The sequence below is a fragment of the Saccopteryx bilineata genome, chromosome 3 (genome assembly GCF_036850765.1).
Source record: "Saccopteryx bilineata isolate mSacBil1 chromosome 3, mSacBil1_pri_phased_curated, whole genome shotgun sequence".
In the NCBI taxonomy this organism is placed as follows: Eukaryota; Metazoa; Chordata; class Mammalia; order Chiroptera; family Emballonuridae; genus Saccopteryx; species Saccopteryx bilineata.
Window position 1 is genome coordinate 100,775,271 of NC_089492.1, and position 20,299 is coordinate 100,795,569.

Sequence of the window (20,299 nt, forward strand, 5' to 3'; positions counted from 1 at the left end):
ATTGGTGTTCTTGTCTCTCTCTCTCTCCTCCTTCCTCTCTCACTTAAATCAATAAATAAGAATTAAAAGAGAAAGAAAGAAAGAAAGAAAGAAGAAAGAAAGAAAGAAAGAAAGAAAATAACAGTAATAATAGAAACTAGAAATTAACTTGCCACATTAAAAAAAAATCTTGTGCCTCACCTGTGGTGGTGCATTAGATAAAGCATTGACCTGGAATGCTGAGGTCACTGGTTCAAAACCCTGGGCTTGCCTCGTCAAGGCACATATGGAAGTTGATGCTTCTTGCTCTTTCCCCACTTCTCTCTCTCTCTCTCTCTCTCCCTCTCTCCCTCTCTCTCTCTCTCTCTCTCTCTCTCCCCCCCCCTCCCTAAAATGAATAAATAATATCTTAGAAAGAAATCTTGTTATCTGACCAAATGATTCATAGGGCTGTTTAAGTGCCATTGATTAAATTGAAACCATGAATCAACACATTCTTTTTTTTTTTTTTTTAATTTTTTAAAAATATATATTTTTTCATTTTTCTGAAGCTGGAAACAGGGAGAGACAGTCAGACAGACTCCTGCATGCGCCCGACCGGGATCCACCCGGCACGCCCACCAGGGGCGACGCTCTGCCCACCAGGGGGCGATGCTCTGCCCATCCTGGGCGTCGCCATATTGCGACCAGAGCCACTCTAGCGCCTGGGGCAGAGGCCAAGGAGCCATCCCCAGCGCCCGGGCCATCTTTGCTCCAATGGAGCCTTGGCTGCGGGAGGGGAAGAGAGAGACAGAGAGGAAAGCGCGGCGGAGGGGTGGAGAAGCAAATGGGCGCTTCTCCTGTGTGCCCTGACCGGGAATCGAACCCGGGTCCTCCGCACGCTAGGCCGACGCTCTACCGCTGAGCCAGCCGGCCAGGGCTCAACACATTCTTTTAAGGGTTGCTGAGTCTTCTAGAAGAGCACACCTATCTTTAATGCAAGTTCCTCAGGACTGTATATTTTATACCTGTCAATGATTAAACAACTCTTTAGTGCTTGTATTAAGAACTGTTTACCTATAGTAAAGCACTTGAAGTCACAATACATAGACTCCTCCCCACCCTACTCCACCTCCCTTCAGAAAATGATTCCAAGAATGAGCAGTGATTTCCTTTTCCGAAAAAGGAAACAAGATAAAAGATACTTGGGATGAACTGAGTATATAAATGGATGTTTGTAGGATTGGCTTTAACTGAGATAAAATTAATCAGCTTCAGTAACAAAGTGGTAGTGTTTCCTGTCTCCAGACACGCCTCTTCTTGGATTTGTAGGGAGAGCGCTTCGAACAAAAAATAAAGAAAAGCCTGTTTCTTCTTGCAAAATTCAGTATTTGTTTCTTTTTCTCATACCTAGCTCAAAAAAGAAAAAAAATTAAGCTTTTAAAAAAATGTGGTAAAATATACATAAAATGAGTCACATTAACCATTTAAAAAATGGAAAATTCAGTGGCATTAAGTACATTTACATTGTACAGAACTCTTTCATCTTGCCAAATGCCAACTCCGTACCCATTGAACAGCAACTCCTCATTATTCTCCTCCTCACAACTCTTCGTAACCACCCTTCTAGCTATCTCAATAAATGTGTCTAGGCACCTCATATAAATGGCATCATACAATATCTGTCCTTTCATGTCCTTTTTTAGTTTGTTTTCAAGATTCATTCATGTTGTACAATGTGTCAATTACCTTCTTTTTTATTTAAAAAATGTTTTTTTCATTGATTTGAGAGAGAAAGGGAGGGGAGAGAAAGAGAGAGAGAGAAAAACATCAAGTCATTGTTCCACTTAGTTGTTCCGTGAGTTGTGCACTCACGGGTTACTCATCTGTGCCCTGACTGCGGGATGGAACCCACGACCTCAGTGCATCGGGACGATGCTTTATCCGCTGAGCCATCCAGCTGGGGCTAAGCTTCCTTTGTTTTTAAGGCTGAATAATATTTCACGGTGTGCTTATATCACGCTTGTTTATCAGTCATCTGTTGCTGGACACTTGGCTTGTTTCTACCATTTGACTATTGTGGATAGTGCTGCTGTGAACATCGATGTGCTCAGTTAAGGAACGTCTTAAATTGCAATAGAGCCCTATAGCACTTCTTCCTATTTCCCTCCCCTCAGCCTCTGCCCCAGTCCAGGTCTGAGCCCCTCAATAATGTGACTACAGCCTCACATAAAGAGAATTGTTTCAAACCCCCTTGACCTTTGCTCTTTCTTCCTTGGCTGGACTTTGTCCAGCCAGGTTTATTTATAAACCACACAAAGCTCATTAACATGACCAAGGATTTCAGCAATCCACCTTTCCACCTTTGTTACTTGCAGGAAGGCATTTCCCAGGGATAAGACAGGGAGCTATGGCTGAGAAGAATAACAACAGCGACTCCGTTGGAATAAGTATGAAGGGATGCCGGACAAACAATGGGTTTGTCCAAAATGAAGACATCCTGGAGAAGGACCCAGATCCAGGCAGCTCAGCAGACAGCCCACAGCACTGCTCCGTGGCCGTCCTTGGCCCCGAGGAGCCCGACCTGAAGGATGTCCAGCCCTACGCAGGGATGCCCAAGGAGGTGCTGTTTCACTTCTCAGGCCAGGCCAGGTACCGGGTGCCTCGGGAGCTCCTCTTCTGGCTCACCGTGGCTTCTGTGCTCGTGCTCGTTGCGGCCACCATAACTATCATCGCCATCTCTCCCAAGTGCCTCGACTGGTGGCAGGCAGGACCCATGTACCAGATCTACCCAAGATCTTTCAAGGACAGTGACAAGGATGGCAACGGAGATCTAAAAGGTGCCTGGGGGAGGGAGTTTCAGTGGGGGCCAGGATGAAGTGGAGGTGGGTTTGTGGTTTTCTCTGTCCTTGAAACCGAATTATGTCTGGGTTGTATGGTAAGCATATTCCAGTATGACTGGTCACACCTTGTTTTTGATATTTTTATTTTATTTTTTATCTATTGATTTGAGCAAGAGAGGAAGGGAGAGAGAGACAGGAACATCTACTTGCTCCTGTATGTGCCCTGACCAGGGATTCAACCCCATAACCTTTTCATATCAGGATGATGCTCTAAACAACTGAGCTATCCTACCAGAGTATTTATGATATTTTTAAAAGCCACCCAGCAGAACCCAGAAATTCTTCCCATATGATGAAAGACTACTTGGAGGCCTCTGAACCCACAAAGAGTTGTTTAATTTACTTCCCACTCAGTACATATGCTCAGTTGGTCATCTATTCTAACTTCTTAAGGGCAACAGGACTCCTCCTGACAGTTTCCTGCTCCTGTGAGCTTTATAGTTGACTATCTCAGAGTGGCAGCTTAGAATTGCCTTTCCAGTATATGTAGGGGCTAGTTGAGCAATCTGGCTGAGAGTTTCTTATTCGTGAATAAAGTATAAATGATATTTCAGAAAAAATGTGATGTCATTAAAAGGTGTAGGCTGAGTGAGACTTTAAAGTTTAAATCCTGGGAAATGAAAGAAAAGAAAAAAGGCATAGCAGTGTGTTGGTCATTACTTGAATTAAAGATGATTTAAAATAATATCCATATTAATAAAAAAAAGAAGTAAACGATTATATATTTAAAGTTACACTAATATTCTCCTAGTGAGTTAAGTGCAGAATGTCCTTATAACTTATTGTTTAAACCAGTACATTTTTAAGAGTAAAATTATGCCAGACAGCAGGCATAAACTGGAACTGTTGGCAAATCTGTTGATAATATGATCACCCTAGTTAAGGGCAGCAATAAGAAATAAACTAACAAAGGTCACTTTTGATAGTGATATTTGGTTTGAAGAAAGGAAAATAGAATGACTATTTCAAATTGAATGTGGGAAGTAGGTCTGAGCTTAATCTGATTTACCTTAATAACTAATAAAAGGCTTTTCTTTTGCATGCTCATACCATTTTCTCTCTTTTCTTTAAATCTTCCTGCATCTTCACTAATTGAAATACTCTCTGTGCTGCAGGTGCCATTGGAGCCCATTTCCCGAATTCGTGTTTATTTCCTTGCTCTAATCCTTCCTAATCAGTGTGTGCCCTCCCTCCAGAGCTCCTGTGGTGCTTTGGACTTTGTTTACAGCGCCCTTGCCCTGACACTGCCTCTTATATCTGACTAATTTCCCTTCCCTCCTCCTGCAAAGGCCCGAGCACCTTCTGTCTTTTATGTAGTGAGTGCTTACAAAAGCGACATTTTTAACAAAATAGAGCTGAGGCTCCTAAATCCAAAGACACATCCCCCACTTCCTGATTCTCCCAAACGTAGAGCATTCCTGTGAAAACTTTCATAAGCTGAAATAGCAGAAAGCAAATAAGCAATTACCATTAATTTATATAGAAACATTGTTGCCTATCTCCAGACCCCAATATAACCCATCAAATCATACCAAGTAAGACATAAAACCTGTCTGACCAGGTGATGGCGCAGTGGATAGAGCGTCGGACTGGGATGCGGAGGACGGAGGTTCAAGACCCCGAGGTCGCCAGCTTGAGCACTGCCTCATCTGGCTTGAGCAAAAAGCTCACCAGCTTGGACCCAAAGTTGCTGGCTTGAGCAAGGGGTTACTTGGTGTCTGCTGAAAGCCCCCGGTCAAGGCACATATGAGAAAGCAATCAATGAACAACTAAGGTGTCGCAATGCGCAACGAAAAACTGATGATTGATGCTTCTTATCTCTCTGTGTCCCTGTCTGTCCCTCTCTCTGACTCTCGCTCTGTCTCTGTAAAAAAAAAAAAAAAAGACATAAAACCAACGTAACACTAATATATAGTAAAAGCAGAAAAGATATGATACATATCTTGCTAATGGATGCCCAAAATAAATCGAGGTAAAGCATGGATGCTCACAGACATTGATCAAACTCTGGGGCTTGATGCTGAGAGGCTGAGCACAGTTCCTGGGAAGGAGCTTGGCAGGGCCTGTTTCTGCTGCTCTGCGTACCACTGCCTCTCTAACAGCTGCTGCCAAACAAATGCTATTTTTGCTCCTCATGTTTTTCCTTTTTTAAAATTTTTATTTATTGATCTTAGCCAGAGAGAAAGGGTGTGTGTGTGTGTGTGTGGGGAGAGAGAGAGAGAGAGAGAGAGAGAGAGGAATATCAATCCATTCCTGTATGTGCCCTGACCAGGGATCGAACTGGCACCTTCTGAGTTTTGGGAGGATGTTCTAACCAGCTGAACTATCTGGCCAGGGAGACTTTTTTCTTGTTTTTATTTTGTTTTATTGATTTGAGAGAGAGGAAGAGAAACATTGATTTGTTGTTCCACTTAACTTATGCATTCAATGGTTGGTTCTTGTATGTACTGTGATTGGGATCAAGCCCACAACCTTGGTGTATCTGATGATGTTCTCATCAAGTGAGTTATCCAGCCAGGGCCTCAGGCCCACTGTTTTTATCATCTTGTTCCTTTGTGCCTATTTGTAAGATATATAGTATTGCTGTCCTGACTTAAAATCCTTTTGTTTCCTGTTGCACTCTGTGAGGTCTCATGGGCACCCATACGGGGAATTGAGGCACTAGGACAAAAATGGACAGCCTGTTTAGGGGAAGAGCCCATATACCAGGAGGCAGGTGACTGTGTGTTTTGGGTTCAGTGACCTCTGGCTTGCTGTGTGACCCCAACAGGCTCTGACAGGCCTATTGGGGTTCCATCAAAAGTTACTGAAGATTGAATAGTAAGTCACTATTGAGTGACTTACTCACTATTGAGTTTAAGTGAGTCTTCATTTAGAACTCTGAACTCAAAGCAAAAAAAAACACCTATCTGCTAATTGCCCTACAAGGTTCCAAGGACAAAGTGTTTCATTCCCACATCTCTTTTCAGACCAGCCTAGAACTCTCTTCTGTGTAAGTCCTTGGCTTCAGCACTGTCCAGAGGAGACAGAATTACAAATTTAATTGTAAGTTTTCTAGGAGCCGCATTGGAAAAAAAAAATCAAGTGAAATTAAGTTTAATAATATATTTTGTTGCTTGACCAGGTGGTGGCTCAGTGGATAGAGTGATGGCCTGGGACACTGAGGACCCAGGTTCGAAACCCCAAGGTCACTGGCTTGAGTGCAGTCTCATCTGCTTGAGCACAGGGTAGGCGACTTGAATGTGGGATCATAGACATAACCCCAAGGTCTCTGGCTTGAGCAAGAAGTCACTGGCTGAGCTGTAGCACCCCCCCACACACACACACACCCCACTCAAGTACATATGAGAAAGTAATCAATGAACAACTAAGGAGCCACAATGAAGAACTGAAGCTTCTCATCTCTCCCCCTTCCTATCTGTCTGTCCCTATCTGTCTCTCAGTCTTTCTCTCACTAAAAATAAAAAAGAATAGCCCTGGCCAGTTGGCTCAGTGGTAGAGCGTCGGCCTGGTGTGCAGAAGTCCCGGGTTCGATTCCCAGCCAGGGCACACAGGAGAAGAGCCCATCTGCTTCTCCACCCCTCCCCCTCTCCTTCCTCTCTGTCTCTCTCTTCCCCTCCCACAGCTGAGGCTCCATTGGAGCAGGGATGGCCTGGGCACTGAGGATGGCTCTGGTCGCAAGAGTGATGCCCCAGATGGGCAGAGCATCGCCCCCTGGTGGGCATGCCGGGTGGATCCTGGTCAGGCGCATGCAGGAGTCTATCTGAGTGCCTCCCCCTTTCCAGCTTCAGAAAAATACAATAAATAAATAAATAAATAAAATAAAATAAAAAAGAATAATAATATATGTTGTTTAATATTTTAACTTACATCACAATAAAATTATTAAGATGATATTTTACATTCTTTCTTTTCATATGGGGTCTTTGTAATCCAGTGTATTATACATTTACAGCACATCTCAGTTCAGACTTAGTCACATTGCAAGAGCTCAATAGCCACACATGGCACATGGCTCTCACACTGGACAGTGCAGCTTAGACTGAGTGATCACAAAGGGCCATGTGTTCTTCTTTGTACCTTGGCACTTAGCCCAGCACTTTGCCTAGAGTTGGTGCTCAAACATCATGTGTAGAGTAAATGAACAATACTGTATCTTGATTTTATTTTATTTTTTCTTTCTTTTCATTTTTCTGAAGCTGGAAACAGGGAGAGACAGTCAGACAGACTCCCGCATGCGCCCGACCGGGATCCACCCGGCCCGCCCACCAGGGGCGGTGCTCTGCCCCCCAGGGGGCGATGCTCTGCCCATCCTGGGCGTCGCCATATTGCTACCAGAGCCACTCTAGCGCCTGGGGCAGAGGCCACAGAGCCATCCCCAGCGCCCGGGCCATCTTTGCTCCAAGGGAGCCTTGGCTGCGGGAGGGGAAGAGAGAGACAGAGAGGAAAGCGCGGCGGAGGGGTGGAGAAGCAAATGGGCGCTTCTCCTATGTGCCCTGGCCGGGAATCGAACCCGGGTCCTCCGCATGCTAGGCCGACGCTCTACCGCTGAGCCAACCGGCCAGGGCTGTATCTTGATTTTAAATCTTAAAAATGAGCCTGACCTGTGGTGGTGCGGTGGATAGAGCATTGACTTGGAATGCTGAGGTTGCCGGTTCAAAACCCTGGGCTTGCCCGGTCAAGGCACATACAACAAGCAATCAGTGAACAACTAAAGTGAAGCAACTATGACTTGATACTTCTTGTTCTCTCCCCTCCTCTCTCTGTAAAATCAATAAATAAAATTTTTTTAAAAATGAACAAGCCACAGATTTTGTTATTGTAACTCTGTTTAAAGTCAAAGGTTATTGCTAGAAAACTAATTTGATATTGCTATAGAACCAGACTTTGCTATTTGAATTTTTACTCAGTTTCAATGACACTCTAAATATTTCTGTCTCAATATCCATATTTTGATTTTAGGTAGTCCTTTTATTTTTAACCCTTCAACCAAAAACCCCACACTTTACTTAGTTTTCATGGCCTTGATTTTTCTTTCTTCAGGTATTCAAGAAAAACTGGACTACATCACAACTTTAAATATAAAAACTGTTTGGATTACCTCATTTTATAAATCATCCCTTAAAGATTTCCGACACGGTATTGAAGATTTCCGAGAAATTGATCCCCTTTTTGGAACAATGAAAGATTTTGAGAATCTGGTTGCTGCCATACATGATAAAGGTGGGTCAGAAAAGTGAGAGTTGACAGAAGTATTTCTCTAAATGCTCACTTAAAGCATTTTTTTCTTAACTATCATATTCTTTTTTTATTATTATTAAGTGAGAGGCGGGGAGACAGAGAGACAGACTCCTGAATGCACCCTAGCTGGGATCCATCCAGCAAGCCCTCTAGCAAGTGAAACTTTGCCCATCTGGGGCTGCTGCTCCATTGCTCAGCAACTGAACTATTTTAGCACCTGAGGCCAGGCCATGGAGCCATCCTCAGTGTCTAGGGCCAACTTGCTCAAACCATTTGAGCCATGGCTGTTTGAGGGAAAGAGAGAGAAGGGGGGAGAGGTGGAGAAGTAGATGGTCACTTCTCCTGTGTGTCCTGACCAGGAATCGAACCCAGGACTTCCTCACATTGGGCTCACGCTGTACTGCTGAGCCAACCAGCCAGGGCCATCATGTATTATTCAAATATAATCTTTGTCCTAACATTTGAAATATTTTCACTCATTAGGTTTAAAATTAATAGTCGATTTGATACCAAACCACACTAGTGATAAACATGCTTGGTTTCAACTGAGTCGCACCCGGACAGGGAAATATACTGATTATTATATCTGGCATGACTGTTCCCATAAAAATGGCATAACGACACCACCCAACAACTGGGTAAGTACCAACTTGTCTGATTTACAAAGTGAAAATGGTCAGACCTTCAGTGATTAAACTGGTTATGTATAAAGCCCTTTTAAGGGCCTAACCAGGCGGTGGCGCAGTGGATAGAGCGTTGGACTGGGATGCAGAGGACCCAGGTTCGAGACCCCGAGGTCACCAGCTTGAGCGTGGGCTCATCTGGTTTGAGCAAAAGCTCACCAGCTTGGACCCAAGGTCGCTGGCTCGAGCAAGGGGTTACTTGGTCTGCTGAAGGCCCACAGTCAAGGCACATATGAGGAAGCAATCAATGAACAACTAAGGTGTCAAAACGCACAATGAAAAACTGATGATTGATGCTTCTCATCTCTTCTCCATTCCTCTCTGTCTGTCCCTGCCTATATCTCTCTCTGACTCTCTCTCTGTCTCTGTAAAAAAAAAAAAAATGCTTCAAGCCCTTTTAAGGAAAAAGAATAAATGGGTATATAAGAAGGGGAAAGTTTCTCAAAGAAATAAAAATAAGGAACCCAAGCCTCCTAATGTCATTTGGATCTCTGATTCCATTGTAGAGCGAATGCGTTCCAGCAAATTGAAACCTATACCCTCTATTAGCTTCCCTCCTTTCTTCCTTCCCTCACTTCCCACTTGGTCCAGTTCAGTTGCCGTGTCCCACTTGTTTCATAAGTGTCTTGCTACTCTTCAAATCCCTTCAGCTTTCTGACATTTTGCCTTCCCGTCCAACAAAACCCTAGCAAGGAATGAGCCCAACTATTCACTTTATCGTTCTCTGCAATTTTGCCTTTGGACATAACACACACTCATTGTCCCCACCTGAAATGAGCCATCCAGTCTCCTTGGGAATTTTACTAAGTCCAACAGATTGACACGCCCTCCCTCCTCTTCAAACATCCTGACTGCCTTCTCCCTATCTTATCACTCTTGGCAGTAAACTACTTCACTGAGCAAACAGAAGCCAACAAACCCGCCTGCTCCCCTTCCCACCCTCTATACTTACTTTTTTTACAATAGAGGCCATGCTCTACTATCTGGGGTTACCAGATTTACAAATAAAAATCCAGGAAGCCCAATGAAATCTGAATTTTAGATAAACAATGCTTTTTTTTTTTAGTATAAAACATTGCATGGGCCACACTTATACAAACTATTCCTGGCTTATCTGAGATATAGCTTTCACTGGGTGCCATGCATTTTATCAGGCAGCTCTACTGCTGTCCCGGGCTGGTCCCTCTGCAGCTCTGGTTTGTGCTCTCTGCTGCTTCAGCAGAGCCATTTATTCCAGATCGTCCGTTTCTACTCCAGTCCCTCCTCTCTTCTTGACCTCCATACACAGTTCAACAGGCTGGCTCCTGGGCCCCAACTTACAGATGACTCAAGGGCACTCAAAATCAACACGTGTCAAAGCTGACTGGGATCCTCTTCCCCACCTCCAGAATCCTGGGCTCATTGAATGTATCCATATGCCACTGGTGAACAGGTCATCAGCAAGTCCTGGCAGTTTTACTTCCTTCATTTTTCTTTTTCCCAATCTGCCTACTTGTTTTTCTTTTTTTTTTTTCTTTTTTTTTTCTTTTTTTTTGCATTTTTCTGAAGCTGGAAACAGGGACTCCTGCATGTGCCCGACCGGGATCCACCTGGCATGCCCACCAGGGACAATGCTCTGTCCACCAGGGGGCGATGCTCTGCCCATCCTGGGCGTCGCCATGTTGTGACCAGAGCCACTCTAGCACCTGAGGCAGAGGCCACAGAGCCATCCCCAGCGCCCGGGCCATCTTTGCTCCAATGGAGCCTTGGCTGCGGGAGGGGAAGAGAGAGACAGAGAGGAAGGCGCGGCGGAGGGGTGGAGAAGCAAATGGGCGCTTCTCCTGTGTGTCCTGGCCGGAATCGAACCCGGGTCCTCCGCACGCTAGGCTGACGCTCTACCGCTGAGCCAACCGGCCAGGGCTTGTTTTTCTTTTTAAAATATTAATGTAAGTTAAATAATTTTTAATATACATACTGATTTTTAGTGAGAAAGACAAGGAGGGAGACAGACGGAGAAGCACTGTCTCGCTGTTCTGCTTATCCATGCCTCATTGGCTGGTCCTTGTGTGTGCCCTCCAATCCACGCACTTGTTAACCCTTCGAGTAGTGAGTTTTTTCATGCTCGCTGACCCCTGGGAGTGAGTTGTTTTTTTCCCAAAAAATGAAATTAGTTCCAGTTCCAGTTTTATTAACTTAAAATCATGTTTGTTTGATAATCAACATATGGAAACAAGAAAACATACATTTGCCTTTTTTTAATGTTGCCTTACACATTTTTGTTGTTCATTGATTGCTTTCTCATATGTGCCTTGACCACGGGCCTTCAACAGACTGAGTAACCCCTTGCTCGAGCCAGCAACCTTGGGCCCAAGCTGGTGAGCTTTTCTTTTTTCTTTTTTTTTGTTCAAGCCAGATGAGCCTGCGCTCAAGTTGGCAACCTCGGGGTCTCGAACCTGGGTCCTTCCGCATCCCAGTCTGATGCTCTATCCCAGGGGTCCCCAAACTTTTTACACAGGGGGCCAGTTCACTGTCCCTCAGACTGTTGGAGGGCCAGACTATAAAAAAAAACTATGAACAAATCCCTATGCACACTGCACATAACTTATTTTAAAGTAAAAAAACAAAATGGGAACAAATACAATATTTAAAATAAAGAACAAGTAAATTTAAATCAATAGACTGACCAGTATTTCAATGGGAACTATGCTCCTCTCACCGACCACCAATGAAAGAGGTGCCCCTTCTGGAAGTGTGGCGGGGGCCGGATAAACGGCCTCAGGGGGCCACATGCGGCCCGCGGGCCGTAGTTTGGGGACCCCTGCTCTATCCACTGCGCCACCGCCTGGTCAGGCGCCTTACACATTTTTAAAATAAAAATTTTTGTTATCTCGTACTCTGGATGGTCAGGAGGCATGAAGACATACACGAACATTCATGCTATTCGATGGGCTAAAGTGATAATGATAACAGCAAACATTTACTAAATGCCTGCTGTGTGTCAGGCTCTGTGCTAAGTGTTTTATATTCATTAATTCACTTAATCCACCTTACAATCCTATAAAGTAGGCTTTATCTCATATTTTGCAGGTGAGTAGACTAAGGCAGAGAAATGTTAAGTACCTTAGGCCTAAGGTCACACGGCTAGTAAATGACAGGGCTAAGGACTGGATCTAGTCAGTCTAACTCCACAGTTTGCTTTTGAAAATGGCTGCCTGTACTTCAAACCATATCTTTTTGTGCCTTCTAGATTGTAATTGCTGCCTCTTTTAGTGTCCAGTTTTTGCATTCTTCCATCAGTTTTCCACTGTAGCCAAAGTTGTGTTTTTGTTCACTGTAACAGTTGATGCATATAATATATATATATAATATATGGTAAGTGTAAGGTATTTTTCCCCACCGAGAAGGAAGGAAGGGGCCGGAGCCATGAAGTGTGGAATAATAAAAGGCTTTATTGAGTACAGACCGCGCATCCCACCCGACAAGGTTCCCTAGCCCCGGAGACAGAGGCTAGGCCGGTCGCAAGTGGTGACCCGTGTGGGAGATATTTAAAGGGTCCCTAGGGTGGTCGAGCTAATATGACGTGGTGAAATCTCACTGGCTGGCAGACGGTTGCTTTTTTCCAAAGGGCTCCTGGGAAGTTTCTTTTGGCACTCTTGGTTGTGGGCAGTCCTAGCCAAAGTTCCCAGGCCTTCCCCCCATTATCCACCGACCTTACAGTAAGTGTATAAACACCTGGTGGATTAACCATACAGTGGACTGCTACTCAGCAATAAAAAGGAATAAACTGTGATACACACAACATCAATGAATCTCAAAATAGCTTTGCAGAGTGAAAGGAGCCAGACAGAACAACGCATACCACATAATTCCACTTACATGAAATTCTAGAAAATCTAAACCAATCTATAGAGACAGGGAATAGATTAGTTGTTTAGAGATGGGAGGGAGAAGGGGAGGAGTGGGAGAATAAGAGTAAGGATTACAAAGAATGCATATGTTTACTATTTTGATAGGTCAAAACTGATCAAATTGTACATTTTAAATAAGTGCTGTTTATTGTATTCAATTTTACCTGAATAAAACTATCTAAAAATATTTGTTATATATATTATATATATAATATATATATATATGCTAAGGAAAATAATAATATAGTGAATATCAGTAAACCCATCCCCAAATTAAGAATTTGAACGTTACCAACCCTGATGAAATCACCTGTTGGCTCTTCACTGTCCCTCCCCTTGCCTCCTCTTAGAGGGAACCACTGCTTTGAATGGGGCGTTTCCAATACTTACTTTTTAAAATTGAATTTAGAGAGAAAGAAGAAGGGGGAGAGAGAGAGTGAGAGAGAGAGAGAAACATTGATTTGTTGTTCCACTTATGTATGCACTCATTGGTTGATTCCTATATGTCCCCTGACTAGGAATTAAACCCACAACCTTGGCATATCTGGACAACATCCTAACCAACTGAGCTACCTGGCCAGGGCTCCAAGTCCTTGCTTTACTTTTGCTTTACTACATAGGCCACACATTCTTTAAACATTCATTATTTAGTTTCTCCTATTTTGAACTTTATGAGATGCAACATGTCTCTTGTAGTCTTTTGTTACTAGTTTTTCCCTCATTCTTTTTCATATGCATTCATGTAATTTTGGCCTATGTGGTTCATACATTTTCACTGTGTAAATATTCTATGATTTGCTTATCTACTCTTTAGCCGATGGAAAGTTGGGCTGTTTCCAGGGGTTGTTTGTTTGTTTGTTTTTACTATTAACAATGCTATTGCAAACATTCTCATTAATCTATTTCTCCTGGGGCATGGGTACAAGAGCTTCTCTAAGGTACACGACTAGGAGTGCAGTCGCTGGGTGCAGGATACCACACGCTTCATGCTACAAGATAATGCCAAGTTGATTATCAAAGCGATGGTACCAGTCTCCTCCAGCCGTATAAAAAATACATATCCTCATTAATTGTTGGTACTACCAGACTTTGTAATTTTTACCAAGTGAACATAAATTGGTATCACATTGAAGCTTTAATTTTATATTTATCTAATTACTAATAATATTGAAGATCTTTTTATATATTTATTGACTTGAGATTCCATTTCTGTGAAACACCTATTTTTGGCTTTTCTCCCCAATTCTTTGTTGAATTGCTTATCCCTTTGAAAAAGATTTGTGGAATTCTTGTCTGTATACTGACTTTTTCTGTTATATGTACTGTAAACATCTTTTCCTAGTTTGTTTTCCAATGTTGTCCAGATATTTTCTGTAGCATGAAATGAACAAATGTCCCAAGGTAGAGCTCTGAGGGCCTTGCACATTTGAGGAGCCTCAGAGTAGACTGAGGAGTGGTGGGACATGTAGGAGAATCATGTCATGGAGCCACGAATGCGAGCATTTCCAGCAAGAGGAAATCAGTACCAGTGTTAAATGCTGCTGGCTACCAATGCTGGAAGTTGCTGGCTTCTTTTTATTTTTGAAGACTAGTAAAGGGTTTTAAATTATTATTATTATTTTTAACAATACAGAGGTCTAGGCCCTGGCCAGACAGCTCAGTTAGTTAGAGTGTCATCCCAATATGCCAAGGTTGCATGTTTGATCCCTTGTCAGGGTATATAGAAAAGTCAACCAAATAAGTGGAACAACAGCCTGACCAGGCGGTGGCATAGTGGATAGAGTGTTGGACTAGGACACAGAGGACCCACATTCGAAACCCTGAGGTCACCGGCTTGAGCACAGGCTCACCAGCTTGAGCGTGGGGTCACTGGCTTGAGCGTGGGGTCATAGACATGATCCCATGGCTGCTGGCTTGAAGCCCAAAGTTGATGGCTTGAGCCCAAGGTTGCTGGCTTGAGCAAGGCGTTGCTAGCTCTGCTGGAGTTCCCCCACCCCACCCCATCAAGGCACATATGAGAAAGCAATCAATGAATAACTAAGGTGCAGCAACTATGCCTGTCTGTTCCTGTCTATCTGTCTCTCACACAAAAAACAAGCACCTAATAACTGATTTACTGTTTTCTCTTTGCTAGTTAAGTGTATATGGAAATTCCAGTTGGCACTTTGATGCTTTACGAAACCAGTGTTATTTTCACCAGTTTACAAAAGAGCAACCTGATTTAAATTTCCGCAACCCTGACGTTCAAGAAGAAATAAAAGTGAGTATGGACACCTATGCAGACCTTTCTGTGACATGGTGTGTACGTGGTTGATACACTTTTTGTTGAACAATAATTGTGTGGGCCAAGCCAAGTGGTGTAGTTAAATTCTGGGAATAAGCTGTCAGTGAGATGCAAACATAGACTCTCAGCTGTGCTAGTGGTGCCTTCCTTTCGGTAACCCAAAAGAACTGAAACGGGAGGTAGGCAGAAACACCTGCTACCTTAGCTCTGAGGTGTTTCTGTGCCTGTGACAATGAACTGGGCCAGGTGTGGGCTGTGGGGTCTGGCTCCAGTCGGCACCAGTCCCCTCATTGGCTGTGGTGGGCTTCTGAGTGAGTTCTTTGGCTTTTCAGAGTCCTCACGGAGGGGAAGCATAGCTGCTGGCAGTCTCGTCTCACAGGGCTCTTTGAACAGCAGGTGATAACCGTGCGCGGCACTTGTGTGTGCTCTCAGTGACAAGTACCAACTCACTGTCCACTGTGTGCCCACTCTGGGAATGTACCAGCGAATAAAAGCAGCCCTGCCCTCATGTCAGGTGGTGATGAATGCCAAGGGGAAGGGGCCTTGGAGTGCCAGGGAGTTGGTTCAGAGACAGCCCTAAGAGGAGGTCCCATCTGGACAAACACTGAATTTTGGAAGGGAGAGAATGTTGGGGAGAGGGATGAGCAGATGCAGAGATCTGCAGGGGAGAGCGTGCTTTGTGTGTGTGGTTCAGGAATGGCCTGAGGCTAGGGCTTTGGATGACTAGGAAAAAGGACAGGGTGCCTACTTAAGTGTTAATTTCAGATAAACCATGAATAATGTAGTCTTTGGGATATACTTCTTCTAGAAAATTAACCATCACTTATCGACATTACAACTGAGCTGGTTGTCCCATATTTTATCTGGCAGCCTCACTAGGGCATGGGTTCTGAGATGCGGGAGGGAATTAGGGAGCTGAGGTGCAAAGCAAGGAGTGGGGGCTGCTGCGGGGCCTTGAGAGCTGTTATAAGGGGCACTTGCTGAGCTACTGAAGACCCCACTGTGGCCTGTGCATGGTGGACTTCCTGCCGTGACTCAAGTGAGGGCTGACGGGGCACCTGCTCTCACCTGTGTGGTGGCCGTCCCAATCCTACCTCAAACATAACACAGTAAGTATCAGCCATGTGGTTGCGGTTGTTATTGCTGCTGCTCTGGTGTGATGGGTAAGAATACAGGTTGCTGGGGTAGTGCTCAGAGGTGGGTGGGGAGGAAACCGCAACAGAACAGAGAGAGGCCTGGGTCCCTTTCTGCGGCTCACCAAGTCAGCCGGATGGAGGGGATGCAGGCTGGCCTGCAGGAGTCGCGAAGGCACCTCTGCTCCTAGGTTGTCCCTGTTTTGTTTTTAAATGACGGCTTTACTGAGATATAACCCACATACTGTAAAATTCACCCCTTTCAAGTGTATCATTCAGTGGTTTCAGCATATTCAGAGTTATGCAACCATCACCACTAATTTCAGAACATTCTCATCGCCCCCAAAGGAAATTCACATCCATTCACAGTCACTCCCCATGGCTCCCTCTCTTAATCCCCATGGGGTCCTAGCAACCAGTAATCTACTTCCAGTCTCTATGGATATGTCTATTCTGGACATTTTCTATAAACGAAGTCACACAATTGTCTATATGTCTATGATTTAGGTCTATGCTTATAATCTATATTTAACTATTTGAAAAGCTGCCAAATGATTTTCCAAAGCAGCTGCACCATTTTATATTCTCACTGGCAATCTCTCTACACCTCCTCACCAGCACTTGTTATTGTCTATATACAGTGTGTCCGTAAAATCATGGTGCACTTTTTTTTTTTTTGTATTTTTCTGAAGTTGGAAACGGGGAGGCAGTCAGACAGACTCCTTCCTGCATGCGCCCGACCGGGATCCACCCGGCATGCCCACCAGGGGGCGATGCTCTGCCCATCTGTCGTGTCGCTCTGTTGCAACCAGAACCATTCTAGCACCTGAGGCAGAGGCCACAGAGCCATCCTCAGCGCCCGGGCCATCCCTGCTCCAATAGAGCCTCAGCTGCGGGAGGGGAAGAGAGAGACAGAGAGGAAGGAGAGGGGGAGGGGTGGAGAAGCAGATGGGCGCTTCTCCTGTGTGCCCTGGCTGGGAATCGAACCCGGGACTTCCATGCACCAGGCTGACGCTCTACCACTGAGCCAACCGGCCAGGGCATGGTGCACTTTTGACCAGTCACAGGAAAGCAACAAAAGATGATAGAAATGTGAAATCTGCACCAAATAAAAGGAAACTCTCCCAGTTTCATACCTATTCAGTGCAATTCGATGTGGGCTCACGCACAGATTTTTTAGGGCTCCTTAGGTAGCTATCCCGTATAGCCTCTACAGACTCACCACTGACTGATGGCCTACCAGAACGGAGTTTCTCCACCAAACTGCCGGTTTCCTTCAACTGCTTATCCCACCCAGTAATGTTATTCCTATGTGGTAGCACTTCATTATAAACACGCCTATATTCACGTTGCACTTTGGTCACGGATTTGAACTTAGTAAGCCACAGAACACATTGAACTTGCCTCTGTACTGTCCACATCTCGACTGTCATGGCCATGGGCTGCTCTGCTGTATACACGGTGTTACATCATCATCTGTGCATGCGCACATGCTGCCACATCATCCTACAGAAACTGGGAGGGTTTTCCTTTTATTTGGTGCATATTTCACATTTCTACCATCTTTTGTTGCTTTCCTGTGATCGGTCAAAAGTGCACCATGACTTGACGGACACACTGTATATACTGCTCACAAAAATTAGGGGATATTTCAGAATGAATATGAAGCGATAAAATATCCCCTAATTTCTGTGAGCAGTGTATGATGGTAGTCATCCTAGTGGGCATGAAGTGGGATGTCACTGTGGTTTTCATTTAAATCTCCTTGATGGCTAATGACATTGAGAATTTCTTAAGGCATTTATAGTTTGTTTTTATATCTTTATTGGAGAAATGTGTTTTCAAATCCTTTACTCGTTCTTTTTCCTTTCCTTTCCTTTCCTTCCTTCCTTCCTTCCTTCCTTCCTTCCTTCCTTCCTTCCTTCCTTCCTTCTTTCCTTCTTTTCTTTCTCTTTCTTTCTTTCTTTCTTTCTTTCTTTCTTTCTTTCTTTCTTTCTTTCTTTCTTTCTTTCTTTCTTTCACAGGAAGGGAGAGAGAGGGTGAAGAGAAAGATGAGAAGCATCAGTGCGTACTTGCTTCACTTTAGTTGTTTTTATTTATTGCTTCTCTTATGTGCCTTAACTGGGGCGCTCTAGCTATGCCAGTGACCCCTTGCTTAAGCTAGCAACCTTGGGCTCAAGCCAGTGACCTTGGACTTCAAGCCAGTAACCTTGGGATCATGTTGATGATCCTGTGCTCAAGCTGATGAGCCCATTCTCTAGCCAGAGACCTTGGGGTTTTGAACCAAGGCCCTCAGCATCCTAGGCTGATGCTCAATCCACTGTACCACCACCTCTTAGGCCCTTCGCCCATTTTTAAATTGTGTTGTCTGTTTTTATTGTTGAAATGTAAGTATTCTCCATATATTTTGGATATATGATTTGCACTTAATTTTATACTATTCTGTGGGTTGTCAATTTACTTTCTCGATGGTGCCCTTTGTAGCACAAGGCTTTTTAGTTGTCAGGATGTCCAATTTCTCTGATTTGTTGCTTGTGCTTTTATTTTTATTATTGACTGATTGATTTTAGAGAGGAACGAAGAAAGAGAGAGAGAGAGAAAGAGAGAAACATTCATTTGTTGTTCCACTTAGTTGTGCACTCATTGGTCACTTCCAGTATGTGCCCTGACCAGGGATCACACAAACACAACCTTGGTGTTTTGGGTGGACACTCTGACTGAGCTAACCAGCTGGAACTTGTTACTTTATGTTTTTAATGTCATGATTTTAACGGCCTAACCTAAGGTCATGAGGTTTTACTCCCATGTTTTCTTCTAAGAGTTTTATAGTTTTAACTCTTCTATTTAGGTCTCTGATCCATTTTTTATTACTTTTAATATATGATGTGAGAGGGTCCAACTTCATTCTTTGGCCTGTGGGGTATCCAGTTATCCTGGCAACATGTATTAAAAAAAATTATTTCCCCATTGAACTGTCTTGAAACCCTTTTGAAAATTGAGTGACTGTAAATGTCAGGGTTTATTTCTAGACTCAGTTCTGTTCTATTGATCTGTATGTCCTTTTGCCAGGATCACATTGTCTGGGTTAGTATAGCTTTGTAGTAAGTTTTGGAATTGGGAAGCATGAGTCCCACAACTTTGCTCTTCTCTTTCAGGACTATTTGTCTCTTTTGTGTTTCCATATGCGTTTAGGATCTGCTTGTCGATTTTGGCAGGAGCCTGCTGCTAGGATCTTGAAAGGGATTACACTGGATCTGTGCACAGTTTGGGGGAATATTTACACCTTAACAATAATAAATCTTCTGATCCTTGAACACAGGATGTCTTTCCATTTCTCTAGGACTTCAATTTCTTTCACAATGTTTTGTTGTTTTCACTGTACAAATCTTGCAGTTCTTTTGTTAAATGTATTCCTATAGACTCCTTAGTTTTAGGACTGTTTTTACTATGTATGATTGATGTTTTGCAGAGTTTAATTAACTTGGGATCTGTTCTAGAAGTAGGCATCTTGTCAGGGCAGCTTTGTCTCGTTGAAGGGGTGGAGGTGGAGGTTGGAGGGGGTGTTGTGGACACAGGGGATTAACTAGGGGTTAGTTTTAAACTTTGCTGGTGGAGTGTGGTCTCTCTGCTTTTCCATCACCTAAGAGCATTTGCACACCTACACTTCCCCCTTGCCCCATGACTACTTACTGGACACTTACTTTGTGCCAACTGCTTTGACCTGGATCATCTCATTTAATGCTCAGAATGAGCCTAAGTCAGGAGATTATGACCATTTCACAGAGAAGGAAACTGAAGCTTCAAGAGGTGAAGTCACCCACCAGGAGAGAGAAAGAGCCAATCCAAGCCCAGGCCTTGGGACCCATGGGTTGTCTAGGGATGTTTAGACACGTGTGATAACTTTGCAGACATGTGCCAGCCAATATATTCATTATGCCTTATTGCCCCATCTGTTCTCCTGCAGGCGTCTAAGTAGTGGAGTGCCTGAATAGGAGCTTTATTTACTAGTCTTGCAGGATGCAATCTCTCTTGGGGTGAATCATTACTGTCTCCAGTTGAGAGGTTAGATATTATTTGCAAGGTTGGTTTAGAAGATTTACTATTAGAAGTAAATAAGAAAGGCCAAGAAGGGAAGGCTCTTTGCTCCTGGAAACTGACCTTTCACATAAAGGGGACTTCCGACACCCTCTTCTACCCCCCAGCCGCACTT

The 20,299-nt window shown here is 43.9% G+C and overlaps 1 protein-coding gene across 1 annotated transcript in view; it reads left to right on the top strand.

Moving 5' to 3' along the window:
* The first annotated feature begins 2,310 nt into the window (after positions 1–2,310).
* Positions 2,311–20,299, top strand: part of SLC3A1 (solute carrier family 3 member 1) — a 39,173-nt gene continuing 21,184 nt past the window's right edge. The window contains exons 1-4 of the mRNA XM_066267037.1: positions 2,311–2,798; positions 7,905–8,084; positions 8,586–8,740; positions 14,807–14,932. Of these exons, the coding sequence (XP_066123134.1) occupies positions 2,369–2,798; positions 7,905–8,084; positions 8,586–8,740; positions 14,807–14,932 (891 nt within the window). The 5' untranslated portion in view covers positions 2,311–2,368. The remainder of the gene's footprint in view (positions 2,799–7,904; positions 8,085–8,585; positions 8,741–14,806; positions 14,933–20,299) is intronic.